Source organism: Beta vulgaris, chromosome 1 (genome assembly GCF_026745355.1).
Source record: "Beta vulgaris subsp. vulgaris cultivar EL10 chromosome 1, EL10.2, whole genome shotgun sequence".
NCBI classification, from domain to species: Eukaryota; Viridiplantae; Streptophyta; class Magnoliopsida; order Caryophyllales; family Amaranthaceae; genus Beta; species Beta vulgaris.
In genome coordinates this window covers 57,710,871-57,724,047 of record NC_079202.1, presented here as the reverse complement: position 1 = coordinate 57,724,047, position 13,177 = coordinate 57,710,871, and the positions used below count along the sequence as shown (strand labels likewise).

Genomic DNA, 13,177 nt, shown 5'->3' with positions numbered 1-13,177 from the left:
ATGCAAATGGAAGTGTTTGAGAGCACATAATTTTTAGGTATTTCCATATTTGCACAATTTGATGAATTGGTGGAATTTGGGAGAGTAATTAATTTTGCCCAACCTCGATTCGAGATTATTAAGGTCTAATTAGCCAGCATAAGTAAACTTACCTTTGAGAGAGAAGGAGTATTATTATTTTTAAATGAAACAAAAACTACATAGACATGATACATTATATGTATGTTGTTTATGAGTGATTTATATATCATATATAGCAATTTCACGCATTAAGTTCGACTCCTTTCATATAAAAAATCCTAAATCTGCCACTTGTTTTTTGTAAGAACAAAAACCTATTTTATTTAGTTTTTCGAAATTATTTAATTTTTTAAGAATTAAGGTTAGCCTATGGTTGTCCTCTTTCCACTCCTGTAATAAAGGGTTCGATTATTCCCCTTGCAAAGTTAAATTCCCAAAGCAAAGAATTTTCATCTTACCTTTAAAATCATTTGTTTGTGTAAATAACAATAAGATGCAAATATGCTTCTACCATTAGAGGGAAATGTGATACGTTTTTAGGAAAATGTATATAGTTGCTTGTTTCTAATGAAAACCAAAAAAACTCAGTACCTTTGATTATAACTTTATCAGTTTCTTAATATATAGATGCATCGTTATGACGTCTTACGACTAGGTACACTTAACACTTGCTAATCACATATTTGACTATCAATATCTTCAATCATACTTCATCCGTTTTACATTGCATATAACACTTGCATTTTTCACGCATGTCAATGCAAAACTTTAAGAACATATATCTTTAGTTTTGTATTTGTAAAAATTATAAAAAGTACATATTAAAAAAATACATAGTAAGATGAATATAGCAAGATTCCACATGACTATATTTTTATTCACGTATAAATCACAAACAATTGGCAAAGTGAAATTTGTGAATAGTGTAAAAAGTACAAGTGTTGTATGTAATATGAAACGGAGAAAGTATATTTTACAATTATAATAATATAACATTTTAAAATTATACATTGACAATAACTCGTCAACAATTAATCTTTATAAATTAGTAATTAAAGATGGTCAAAGTGGATATCCAAATAGTGTAAAAAGTCAATACAATGCATCTATTAAGAAGAGGAAAAAGTATATATAAGCAACACTTCTCCTAGTTGATGAATAACCTTTTCTTGTTTGTAAAAAATTATAAACAATTCTTGATCTAATGATGGAAATAATTTAAAGAATATTAAAAATAGTACATTTAATTTTTTCAATACAAATAAACCTCATCATCTTAAAAAGCACGCCAACTCATAGGAATATTTTTCTACAAGATTATAATAGATGTGGATACTTGTTAATTTAATTGTTATGTATCATGTTTTATTTATATCATCGTTCTTTTGAGTTACGACTTTTTATACATATAAAAAACACTTTAAAAACCTTGGATAAAATAGTGTGTATTCATTAATAATTTTATAAATAAGTTGATTTACTTTATTTTTAAAAAAATTAGGTGCTAATGTTGATAATCAATTATAGAAGTATTAAACAAATTAAAGTAATCAGAAAAACATAAAACTAACATGCTATGTTTAGATTAGAAACTAACATGCTATGTTGATAATGATTGTTTGTTATGTTCCCCACTATTGCTATTAACTTACAAAATTCACTATATATAATTAGAAATGGAGATTTGCTGGTAAGATTTGAGGAAAGTTATTTTGTTTTCTTTCAAATCCTTTTTTATATTTTAAACATAACAATGATTTCATCTAACTTTTTTTGTCTCTTAAAAATTAAAATATTCTAATTATTCACTATATATAATTAGGAATGGAGATTTGCTGGTAAGATTTGAGGAAAGTTATTTTGTTTTCTTTCAAATCCTTTTTATATTTTAAACATAGCAATTATTCCATCTAACTTTTTTTATCTCTTAAAAATTAAAATATTCTAAATAGAAAGACTATATTAAAGGATTATAATTCATATAGAAAAATAACTACTTTTGATTCACCATACTTGTCTCAAGCCTAACCCTCAAATACTAGACCAAGAAAACGTACGGGTTAAAGTTCAATTTTTTTTTTATTAGGAAAGATAATTGGTCCGAAAATCAACATATGCTAGACTATTAGCTTGTAGGGCTCACCAACTCATAGGCTAGATACAAGGTTAAACAACCATAAGTAAATGCCACAACATATTGTTGGGAATAAGATTGAAATCCCGTACAATGCCCTGAAATTCGGGATGGTACTACACAGGGGTGGTTCATGACCGATGCAATCACAACCATGGAATAAGACCCCAAACTATAAGAATCCCAAAATATATATTTTTAATTGTTTAAAGATTAGACAAAAGAAAACATTTTGGATCAGTAGTAAAAGTATAAGGGAGGGAACTATGAGAACATGAAATTAATCAAAGTTTTTTTCTTTAAACTATTGGAGATAGTCGCCATTAGCCAACTATAAATACGATTTTATACTTTTACCTTGAGTCATATTATTTTTGCCCATATTTACCCCGCCCCTTATACTACCACCTCTCCTTAGCGGGTTAAGGTCCGATAGGGTCTTCTTTCTTACCAACCTACCATTAAAAATAAATGCAATTAATACTTCTTGCTTACGAGTATAAATTATAGTCCTGAATCAAATTTGCATAGTTGTAGCACCAGAGTAAGAAAAACATTGAGCTCTGAAGAGAGTAAACTAAGAAAATTTCATTTCTGGTCATCATATAAGCTTTTAAACAGGTAAGTTGAAATTTGATAGTATAGTTTTTGTTAATCATAAATTCATAACTGTATCTTCAAGTATATCAGCAAAATTATCATACCCCAGTTCAAATACTGTTCATTGTTTGATTTTGTTGAATTGATGCCTCGCTTTATGTCTATCTATATGTTTGATTATCAACCCATGTTTTGTATCTGTAAAACCCTTTAGTTTTGATATGCTTGTTTGCCAAAAAGAAGAAATATTTGGGTTATTGTGCCATTATGCTAGCAATTGTATGAGAAGTTAATTTGATGAGAGTAAAGGAGTTCGGATTTCATGTATGTAGAATTTGGTGTAGAATATGTTCAATAAGTGTAAGTTTTTCTCTGCTTATCAATAAGTGTAAGTTTTTCTTTATGTCTGAATAATTAGGATTGATGCAAGCACTGAGCATGGAGTCTGTGATGTGCTAATCATTCCTCGAATGATTAAATGTAGACTCCATACGACGCCGGATTTATATTGGGTTGTATATGTATTGCTTTGATTGGTGTATGAGTGGACTATGTGATATCAGAGAAATAATGGCAATAAATTTCGGGTTCAAGATTATAAGATCAGCTGTCTGAATTTTCTCTTATAAGTTCGGCCATTCTTACTTGTGTAGAAGGAAAGGGGGGGGGGGAGAAGGTTGGTTCATTGGTGATTGGGAACTGGGAAGAGTCGAATGTTTTAGATGCAGCGGCTTCTTTTGATACGCACGTAGAGGTAAATAAGGGTCAAGCTAGCACTTAGTCTACATCTATGTTGTAGGGACTTGGATACTTGTGTTGGGGATCTGGATACGTGTCCAAGTATCCAACTTGACTAATTTAGGATAACTATATTGGCCCAAAAATGAAGAGTTAAAGTGTCGATACGCATGTCAGAGAGAGTTGAGAATGTGGCACAAGTAGTTGAGGTAATTGAAGAGTGAGTACTATTGGTCAGTCAGGGTGTGTTCTTTTCTATTTATTTGTGTTCAACTGGACTTGTACATGCTGAATTGAAATTAAGTTTACCTTTGTGTATGAAACTGAATCAAGTTATCGATCTATTCTTCTTTGTTGTTACCAAACTTTTTTTCCTATTGTTTTTGCTTTGTGAAAAGAGCACGCTCTACTTTAGCTCTTGCTTCTGCTAGCCTAGAGCCCTAGCCTCTGGTCAATCTAGATGTCCTCTAATCTATGATGGTATTGGGTATATGTGACTACTTATTGGTTAGCTTCTTGCTGAGTGCTCACAGTGACAGTTCAGACATCATGGAGAACCGTGATTTCGACAGTGACAATCACTTTGAAGATTGTCTGATCAAACTGGTTGGTTTTACATCTATAACCTAATTGTGCCAGCATAATGTGATAACATTGACTGACCCGGCATATGCTTGTTTTGCTTCAGAGGGTCAATCCTAAAAGGAGGCGGGATAAAGTATATGTTGGTTGTGGAGCTGGCTTTAGTGGTGACAGGCCAATGGCAGCTTTGAAGTTGCTTCAAAGTGTGAAGGAGCTTAACTACATTGTACTTGAATGTCTTTCTGAGCGCACTCTGCTTGACCGATACAAGGAGATGATATCTGGCGGGGATGGTTATGACCCACGCAGTATGTTTGCTGTAATACTGGCTACTGGCCCCTGATTTTTGTAGGCTTTGTCAATCTACTTTGATAATTTTAGGTCATGATTTGCTTTCTGGAACTTCCAAGTTCCTTATTCCTCAAAAAATAAACAAAGTAGAATGTGCCACCAAAGTTCAGTCTTTTGGTGCATATGGATGATACTTTTGGTCTTTTTTTTTGTTTTTGTTTTCTACGCACATGCAGTTTCGGAATGGATGCATTTGCTCTTGCCTCTAGCTGTGGAAAGAGGAACATGCATAATCACAAATATGGGAGCAAGTGAGAAAGTTTATCTTCTTTTTCTGTCCTTTGGTTCATGGTACTTTGAATTTAGCAATACAATCTGATAATTCTTTCATTCCTTGTCTGATTCCTTCATTTCATGAAAAGTGGACCCAATTGGTGCTCAGGAAAAGGTCCTTCAAATAGCGAGCAGTCTGGGGCTTAGCATAAGAGTTGCTGTTGCACATGAAATTAACTCCAAAGATTTAGGCAAGTCCTTTTTAGCTTTTACTGATTAAAAAGTGAATTTGAAATCATTAAAGCTTACACAATTCCCTTTTTTGGGTATTTTCTTTTCTATAATTCAGGGTCAAGATCCTCGCATAACATATCTTCTGTCATCAATGGTGTAAGAGACTAGCGCCTTGCGTATATTGCTGCTTTAAACATTTATTTCCTGGCATCTGCCATCTAATCTGCAGTAATATAGACTCGAATCTATTTTTAATTGCAAAAAGAAAGAACAAAAAAAATTGTCTCTCTGCTGATATAGGCTTATCTTATCTTCCTCATCATTGAAGGGCGTTAGCACATATCTTGGAGCGGCACCAATTGTCAGGTGCCTTGAGTTACATGAGCCAAATGTCATCATTACAAGTCGTGTGGCAGATGCTGCTCTATTCTTAGGCCCAATGGTGAGAATTTTTTCTGTCATGTCTCTTGAATGCAGCTGCTGCGATATACAGGAAAACTAAATGTTCATTTATTTATTTTTGAGAAGGTCCCAGAAAACTTGGGGTTGTTTCAAAAATAATTTCTAGTTAGGATCACTATGAGAAGATAGATGAAACTTGGGATTATTTATGTCAATCTTTCCTAAAATTTGACAGATGTTGGTTGAGCTGAAAGGTCTTTTTCTTCTCATTTCAAATGTATATTATTTTCTAGCTGGTGATATCATCTTTGGGCTTATGCTAACTTAACAGGTTTATGAACTGGGCTGGAACTGGGATGATCTGGAGCAGCTAGCACAAGGAACTTTAGCAGGCCATCTTTTAGAGTGTGGTGGTCAGCTGACTGGAGGTTTTTTTATGCATCCAGGTTATATTTGTTATTGACAATTCCGATACTACTCTCTGTGGCTAAGCTCTTGCTGATTTTGTATATATTTCAGGCTTTCAGCTTGCTATCTTCGTCTAACCTTATAACTTGTATTTTTCTTGTGCAGGAGACAAACACAGAGATATATCTTTTCAATGTCTTCTAAATTTACCACTTCCATATGCTGAAATCAGTTATCAGGGAGAGATATGTGTGGCGAAGGCTGATGGTAGTGGCGGTGTTTTGAACTTCGGTACTTGTGCGCAGCAGCTTCTCTATGAGATTACAGATCCAAGTGCTTATATTACTCCTGATATGGTATGCTGGCTATTCTGATATTGTGTCTATGACTAGAAATAGTTGACTGCATAACCTTTTCTTCCTAAAATGCAGGTGTTGGACATGCGTGATGTGACTTTCAAACCCCTGTCTAGCACCAAGATTCTCTGCACTGGAGCAAAACCTTCAACTATATCGACTCCTGAGAAACTTCTGCAACTAGTGCCAAAGGTAGGGAAGATCCTCATCTAGCACCAAGAGTGTCAGAGCATCTTTGGCACTACTTTTGAGCGAGATATACTGGTTCAATGTCTCGCTTACGTACTTCCTTTCTCGAGTCAGTTGAAACTCTTTTTGAGAGGCATTGCATTCTGGGATTGTGCATTTTGGCTAATTTTCTTTTCTCTATCCATTTCTTCTCTGCTTGGTTCAGGAATCTGGATGGAAAGGGTGGGGAGAAATATCATATGGAGGCTATGAATGTGTAAAACGCGCGAGGGCAGCTGAATACCTGGTAAACAGGCTGATACTTGTCTGCTGTGCCTGCAGTATCATCTACTTTTCTGAGATATGACTGAATTATTGCTGTAAGTTTATGAATTTGACAATTATTAGGCTTGTGGGTTTCATATGTTTTCAGGTTAGATGTTGGATGGAAGAATCATATCCAGGTATAAATAGCCGCATAATTTCTTATATCATTGGACTTGATAGCCTGAAAGCAGTCAGCAGTGATAGTATCACGTCAATAGCGGCTGGCTGCCGAGACATAAGGCTACGCATGGATGGGCTATTTGAGGCTGAGGAACATGCAATCAAATTTGTTAGAGAGTTCATTGCTTTATATACAAATGGCCCTGCTGGTGGTGGTGGTATAAGGTAATTTCTCTCCTGCCTTAATATTTACTTATTTCTCATCAAATGAGATACAATATAACGAGGGACAACTGATAGAATATAAATCTATTCTTCAGCTTAAGCTGATGGTTGGAGTCCCAAGAATAGATTTATATTCTATCAACAACTGCTTTGCATGTATGTTTGTGCCTACAAACTCTGTTTCCTCGCAATTTTCTGCTGCTTCTATATTTATCACTGTTCATTCCCAACTGATTTTGCTTGTGTTATTCTTCTGCTTACTTTTTTCTTCTAATGCAGTACTGGGCACAAGAAAGAAGTACTTTTGGCGAAAGAACTGGTATGTTTCCTTTTATTGGCACTTCTACTTGGACTTTTGTACTATTCATATGCCCACTTTGACCTTTATTTTTAACTTATACTCCTATAAAAGAATACACGATGTTGCTCAATGTATAAACTCAAAATATAAATTTCGTTCTCTAAACTCAGAGATAGTTAAAGATATTAATGGTCAAAATTGTGCAATAGATACATGAAACCAAAGTGGAACAACAATTATAAGGCAAGGGGAATAATTTTCTTCAGCAGATAAATTATATAATTGTCTCTGGATGTGATCAACTAACATGAGAAATAATATTTGTAGGTTGGACGTGAGTCTATCTTCTGGCATATTGGGTCTAAGAGAACAAACATAGCCAACACACATAACTCGGAACACAGTAACATAAAGGACGTCAAAATAGGAACATCCTTTTTAAACAAATTAGTCTCATTGCCCGATGGCCTTACTGATTTGTCAGATCAGAATGCGGAATATTTATCTGGTGAATACCTAAGATCTCCTGCACCATCAGGCAAGAAAATTCCTCTGTATGAAATTGCACATAGCAGAATCGGAGATAAAGGAAACGACCTGAACTTTTCCGTCATCCCCCATTTCCCCGAAGATATTAAGAGGCTGCAGATGATTATAAATCCTGAATGGGTGAAAGAAGTGCTGTCTCCTCTTTTGAACCCATGTCCATTTCCACATTCAGATGCCATTCTAAAGAGAGATAAATGGCTCGAAGAAAATGTGAAAGTGGAGATATATGAGGTTAAGGGTATTCATTCCTTAAATGTTGTGGTTCGCAATATTCTTGATAGTGGTGTAAATTGCTCTCGGAGGATTGATCGACATGGGAAGACTATATCGGATATCATACTTTCCCAACAAGTTGTGTTGCCTTAACCATTCAGCAACTAAGTGAGATATTTCTTTGGTGATCATATTAAATATGACCATGGATATCTAACGTTCTAAAATGATTTGGGACCCACATTATTTATTTCTATAATAATTCTAGACCATAAGATTCCCATGGTCATTCTTAGTATGAACTAAGAATTTTCTGGCAAAGTGTTACTTCATGTTATTTCAAATTTCAAGTTTTTGCTTCCAAGTGAGATTATGTACATCATGCAAGGCATGATATCTTGTAGATTGTATAATTTGTCTTTTTTGGACATATTGGAAAAATCTGTGATAATAAATTTTTTTTTTTTTTTTCGCCCGAGATGTAACATATGGAATTTCGGCAATCATCTCCTTTGGTTTTGTTCTAATTTGTCTAAAGGTTGGAGGTAATACTTGTTTGTGCAAAGTCTTAATCATGTATGTCTCAGTCCTCACTAATTCCTTTTCTCTTTTCAAGAGATCTGTATTCCTTTGTTTTATACTTGATATCTTTTACTATATTTTGCTACATTTTATTTGAGAATGGTGAAGCTTTACTTATCATAATTTATCTGTTACTTTTTAGGTATGATCTGTTGTGGCCTTGTGGGCAGAGTCGTATATCTCCTTGGCTCCTCATGATGTGCAAGTAAGTGCATACTTTCATAAATCCTTACTCTTTCTCCAGGACAACCATATTATAGATCTTTTCGCCAATATTAGAATCTTATTAGTATCAATAAAAGAAGCTAGGAGGAAAACTGATCAAGAAAATATAAACCCATACAAAAGAAAGGCTCTAATGATTTTTGTAATTTCATGGATTATTACGCACCGGAAAAAATGCCACATATTCAATTCTTACCCAGTTTTTAATACAATTTCCACTATACACCGAAGAGTTTGTCTTGTAAGAGACCGTCTATTTTTAAATTAAAATTAGGCAATGGTAAGCCCAATATTTAAATAAAAATTATCCCAATAGTGGCTAGGTTAATTTCTTTCGGTGACTTGTTTAATCCATTTAGTGACTAGGTTTACTCTTATATTAAAATTAGACCGTCTCTTTTAATAATTTTTGTACATTGAATGTGCGGTTGCATTGGATGTAGCCGTGTAGGTATTTTTGGACAAAAGTTTCCTCCAACCTAGATATTTGGAACATAAATGTGGACTCTTATATGGCTATATCCGAAGATCTTGTTTCCTTTAAGATAGTTTTATTTAATTTTCCTTGTTAATTCTTGACCAGTAGAAAGATAAAAGGCTATTTTATTCTCACTTTCTAAAACAAGTCAATCAGAAAAAAATTGTAAAACACAACAATAGCAAAAACAGTTGGCTTTCATTCTGATATGGAAAAAGTCATATTAATCTCTTTCTCTTCCAGATTTAGAGCATTAGCTTTGAATTCTCACCTCATAATTTTTGGATATCATATCTCAAACCATAATTTCTTGGGAGTTAATAAACTTAGCAAAATGACTCATATAAATTAGATTTCGAACGAATAAATCAGAGACTTTGTTCAAACTGATCAATAGTCCAAATAAAGGTTGCAGCTCAGGATTTTGGTGTACGGGAATGCTTTGACATATCTCTCTCTAATAATTATCTTTCTTCCTGTGCAGAAGTTTGCTAATTATTTGTTGCTGATCATAGTCTGTCCTGATATTCAATAATAAAAACAATTTGTAGAAATTATTCTGCAAAAAAGGGATTCCAATTATGGCATTTACTGGAACTCTTGATAAATGCAAGGCTTGTGATAAAACTGTTTACTTTGTTGATTTGCTATCAGCTGATGGGGCAATCTTTCATAAGTCATGCTTCCGATGCAGCCATTGCAATGGCACTCTTGTGGTACGTCTCTTCTTCGCTACGTATAATGTATGGAAAACCAAAAGGAAGAAACATTATATATCCCAGTTTTCGTAATGATTTACCAATGCGACTTTCTATGAATGCTTGAATATTTAACTTGAATAGGGGAACCCATATGCAAATTTCTTACGGTAAAAGTAATTGAAACTCTTGTTTTTAACAAAATTATATAGATGAGCAACTACTCTTCAATGGATGGAGTCCTGTACTGCAAAACTCACTTTGAACAACTCTTCAAAGAATCTGGGAATTTCCGCAAAAACTTTCAATCAGGTATATGTTATAGAATAATTTTCTACCTAGGAAAATTTTTCTTTCATTCTTCATTCTTTTATTTTACAATTTTCCCATCTTCCAACCCCAGGGCAAAAGACAGATCGGCCATATGAGCAGGTAATTTCGCGTATATATTTATACCAGATTTCATACATTGTCTTTTTTTGTCACTTTTTCCAAATTTTCTTAGAATTTGTTAGCCTGTTTTTCTCTTTTGTTTTCGCTTATTTTGTTTTATTGTTGTCCATTTCTTTTGAGCAGAACAGGGCCCCTAACAAACTCTCATCCTTCTTCTCTGGAACCCAAGAAAAGTGCCCTGGTTGCCATAAAACTGTCTATCCATTGGAAAAGGTCTGTTTTCCTAACGTCGATTTCCTCCCTCCCCTTTACCCCTTCTTGATGTTTGATGGTAAAGGCTTAAACTGATGTAATTATCGTCACAAGAATCTTTGACACTAAATAATTACTCCCTCTATTATTTGATAGTATTAGCTATCTCAAGAATGCCTTCAAGCCAGCCCTTGGATGCCTCGATCCCGGGTCATGGGCACTCATGGCCATGGGAAAGGAAGCCAGCTCCCATCGAGTTAAACTTCTTCGGCTTCCCATCTCGTACATATATTCATGAGTCATGACACACACAAAAAAAAAACGAAAAATACTCTTGTGAAGTAAATGAAAGTTGATTAGTAACCATTGACATTTTCTTATTCTATTGTGGCTCACAGATAACAATGGAGGGAGAATCCTACCATAAGTCATGCTTCAAGTGTGCAGTTGGAGGGTGTTCTCTTACACATTCATCCTATGCTGCTCTTGATGGAATACTATACTGCAAGCACCATTTTCAGCAGCTGTTTATGGAGAAAGGCAGCTACAATCATGTAAAAAATGCTGCCAAAAAGAATGCCTCGTCATCGGCCGAAGCAGGTGATGGCGAATTAGCAGCCGAAACAGGAGGGGAAGCCACAGCTGAAGCTGAGGCCAACCCCGAAGAAAAAGCTGCTGAAGATTAAACCTTAGAATCAAGTTTTGAAATCTTTTTAGGTCCTCACTACAACAGCTTTTCTTGTATTGATTTTCGGCATTTTCCTGCCCAGCAATCATTTTTTGATCAGTAAAAAATTATATGTACCTTTGTCACAAAAGTTTCAACAATATGTTGGGCCATTTAGTTTGTCTCACTGAATATTTTTTCTTCCAGTCCTTCCCCTTTTTGTAACACTTTAAAGGAAATTATGGGACTTATTTGTACTGTTTATAACTTGTTGAGGTGTTATGCTCTCCAGCTTTTTATGGCAGAAAAAACAATTTACATCTATGAAGACTGAAAAATAAGATTGAGATTTAGAACTTGCAAGGTTTATATAATCTATCGTCTAATGTAAGAATCCTTACAATGATTATGTCCATGAGTCATAATTTCAAGGAAAATTTGTAGCCCGAATTCCAGATCTGAAACTACATAGCCATGGACTCAATATCTTAGATCTGATTAGTTGCATGTAATAGGTTGTTGAGTGCGGTGGCGTCTGCTAGTGAGGGTGGAGGGTTGGTCCAGTCGGAGGTGGACTAAAGTACGCGGTTGGTGGGGCTTGGGCTGGTGATGATAAGATTGAAACTTGAAAACCCAAGTTGGATTCAAGTCCCCCAACGGTGTGAGGAATGACATTACACCAAGAATATGTTTGGTTTGGATAACCAGAATAACTATTTTCCTCATTTTCCTCTCTTTGGTTTGAACCGAGATCAAGGAAGGGAAAACATGGGTCGAATGTTATTTTCCAAGGATGCAAAATAACTTTTCCGTAGTGAACAAGAGAAGTCACACTTTCCCTCACCCAATCGAATAATATACAACACAAAAAACAAAGGAAATGGTTTAAAAGAAAGTTATTTTCTTTGCATTTAGAATTTGATTTCAATTTAGAATCTAGAATTGAATTGAATCTATCGAGCGATGTAGTATTGAAGTTTTCGAAAAATGTTGTTGAAAACCACTTTTCATAAGAAATGTTTTTCATCCAATCAAGCTCACCCTAAAGTGGGGAGCTCTAAAAAGAAAAGTGGAGAAAGGATATCACAACCAAACAACAACTAAGATGGTTGAGCATTTAAAAGATCATCCCTAGAACTGGTAAACGAGTCGTGTTGTGTTAGTTTGTGTTGTATCCATCGATAAATGACCCTCAATCCTAACAAGTCAAGAACACCCAACCAACCCACCCGACCCGTTTATCAAGTATGCATATATACAAAAACTGAACTTATTGTACATCATATATTTCTTAACCCACCTAATATCTTACCTATATAAACCAAATTGAACAATCAAAAAATTAATTTTACATCTTTTTGAAGAATATTTATATTGTTTCAATCCCATCTAATATTATTAATGATAGAATAGTAGTTAAGCAAGTTATCGTATCAGATTTCAATTAGAATTTTCATCCTCAACCCAACAATAAACAGATCATATCAGGCCAACGGCCAACCCGATTAAATGGGTTGCAAACCTTAACCCAAACCCATTTAATATCAAATTCGCAAACCATCTCTCTTTTTACCACCTCTAATTATCCCTCTCCCTTTCCTCATTCCTCCCAACACAACCTAATGAAAGATTACACGGCCCTTCATGTGCATACCATAGAACAATACTCTAAATCATTATAATTGAGTCGCCATGATTTTATCACGAATTAATTTCAATTTGTAGTGGCTAACTGTTAACTCTAAAATACAACTTAACCATCCTTCAACATATTAACTTATGCAAATGTTTGGAATAAGATTAATTTGTCATGTTCATACAACAATGCAGCTTACAAATTCTCTGAAGAAATCACACTACTTACTCCTATGTTTGCTTATCAGACTTCATACCCAGAGTTCTCGCAAAATCTTGTTGTGTGTTCTTTTCCACGTGATGAC

The 13,177-nt window shown here is 34.5% G+C and overlaps 1 protein-coding gene across 7 annotated transcripts; it reads left to right on the top strand.

The window, feature by feature from the left end:
• The first annotated feature begins 2,615 nt into the window (after positions 1-2,615).
• LOC104888641 (hypothetical protein) lies at positions 2,616-11,561 on the top strand. Of its 7 annotated transcripts, XR_007271295.2 has the most exons (16): positions 3,427-4,099; positions 4,182-4,383; positions 4,603-4,677; positions 4,789-4,890; positions 4,989-5,029; positions 5,202-5,315; positions 5,607-5,721; positions 5,849-6,039; positions 6,115-6,231; positions 6,434-6,514; positions 6,641-6,879; positions 7,159-7,198; positions 7,508-8,110; positions 8,667-8,729; positions 9,882-9,943; positions 10,138-10,217. XR_007271295.2 is itself a non-coding variant. In XM_010673664.4 (14 exons), exons 2-14 carry the CDS (start codon positions 4,043-4,045, stop codon positions 8,093-8,095), a joined length of 1,962 nt encoding a protein of 653 aa, XP_010671966.2. In that variant the 5' UTR covers positions 2,616-2,776; positions 4,027-4,042; the 3' UTR covers positions 8,096-8,414. The 7 variants fall into 7 exon arrangements, 5 of the variants coding, with proteins under 5 accessions (XP_010671966.2, XP_010671968.2, XP_048494987.1 ...); XR_002039413.3 differs by lacking the exons at positions 9,882-9,943; positions 10,138-10,217 and adding an exon at positions 9,712-9,782 and having other exon boundaries at positions 2,811-4,099; XM_010673664.4 differs by lacking the exons at positions 8,667-8,729; positions 9,882-9,943; positions 10,138-10,217 and adding an exon at positions 2,616-2,776 and having other exon boundaries at positions 4,027-4,099; positions 7,508-8,414.
• Positions 11,562-13,177: the final 1,616 nt, after the last annotated feature.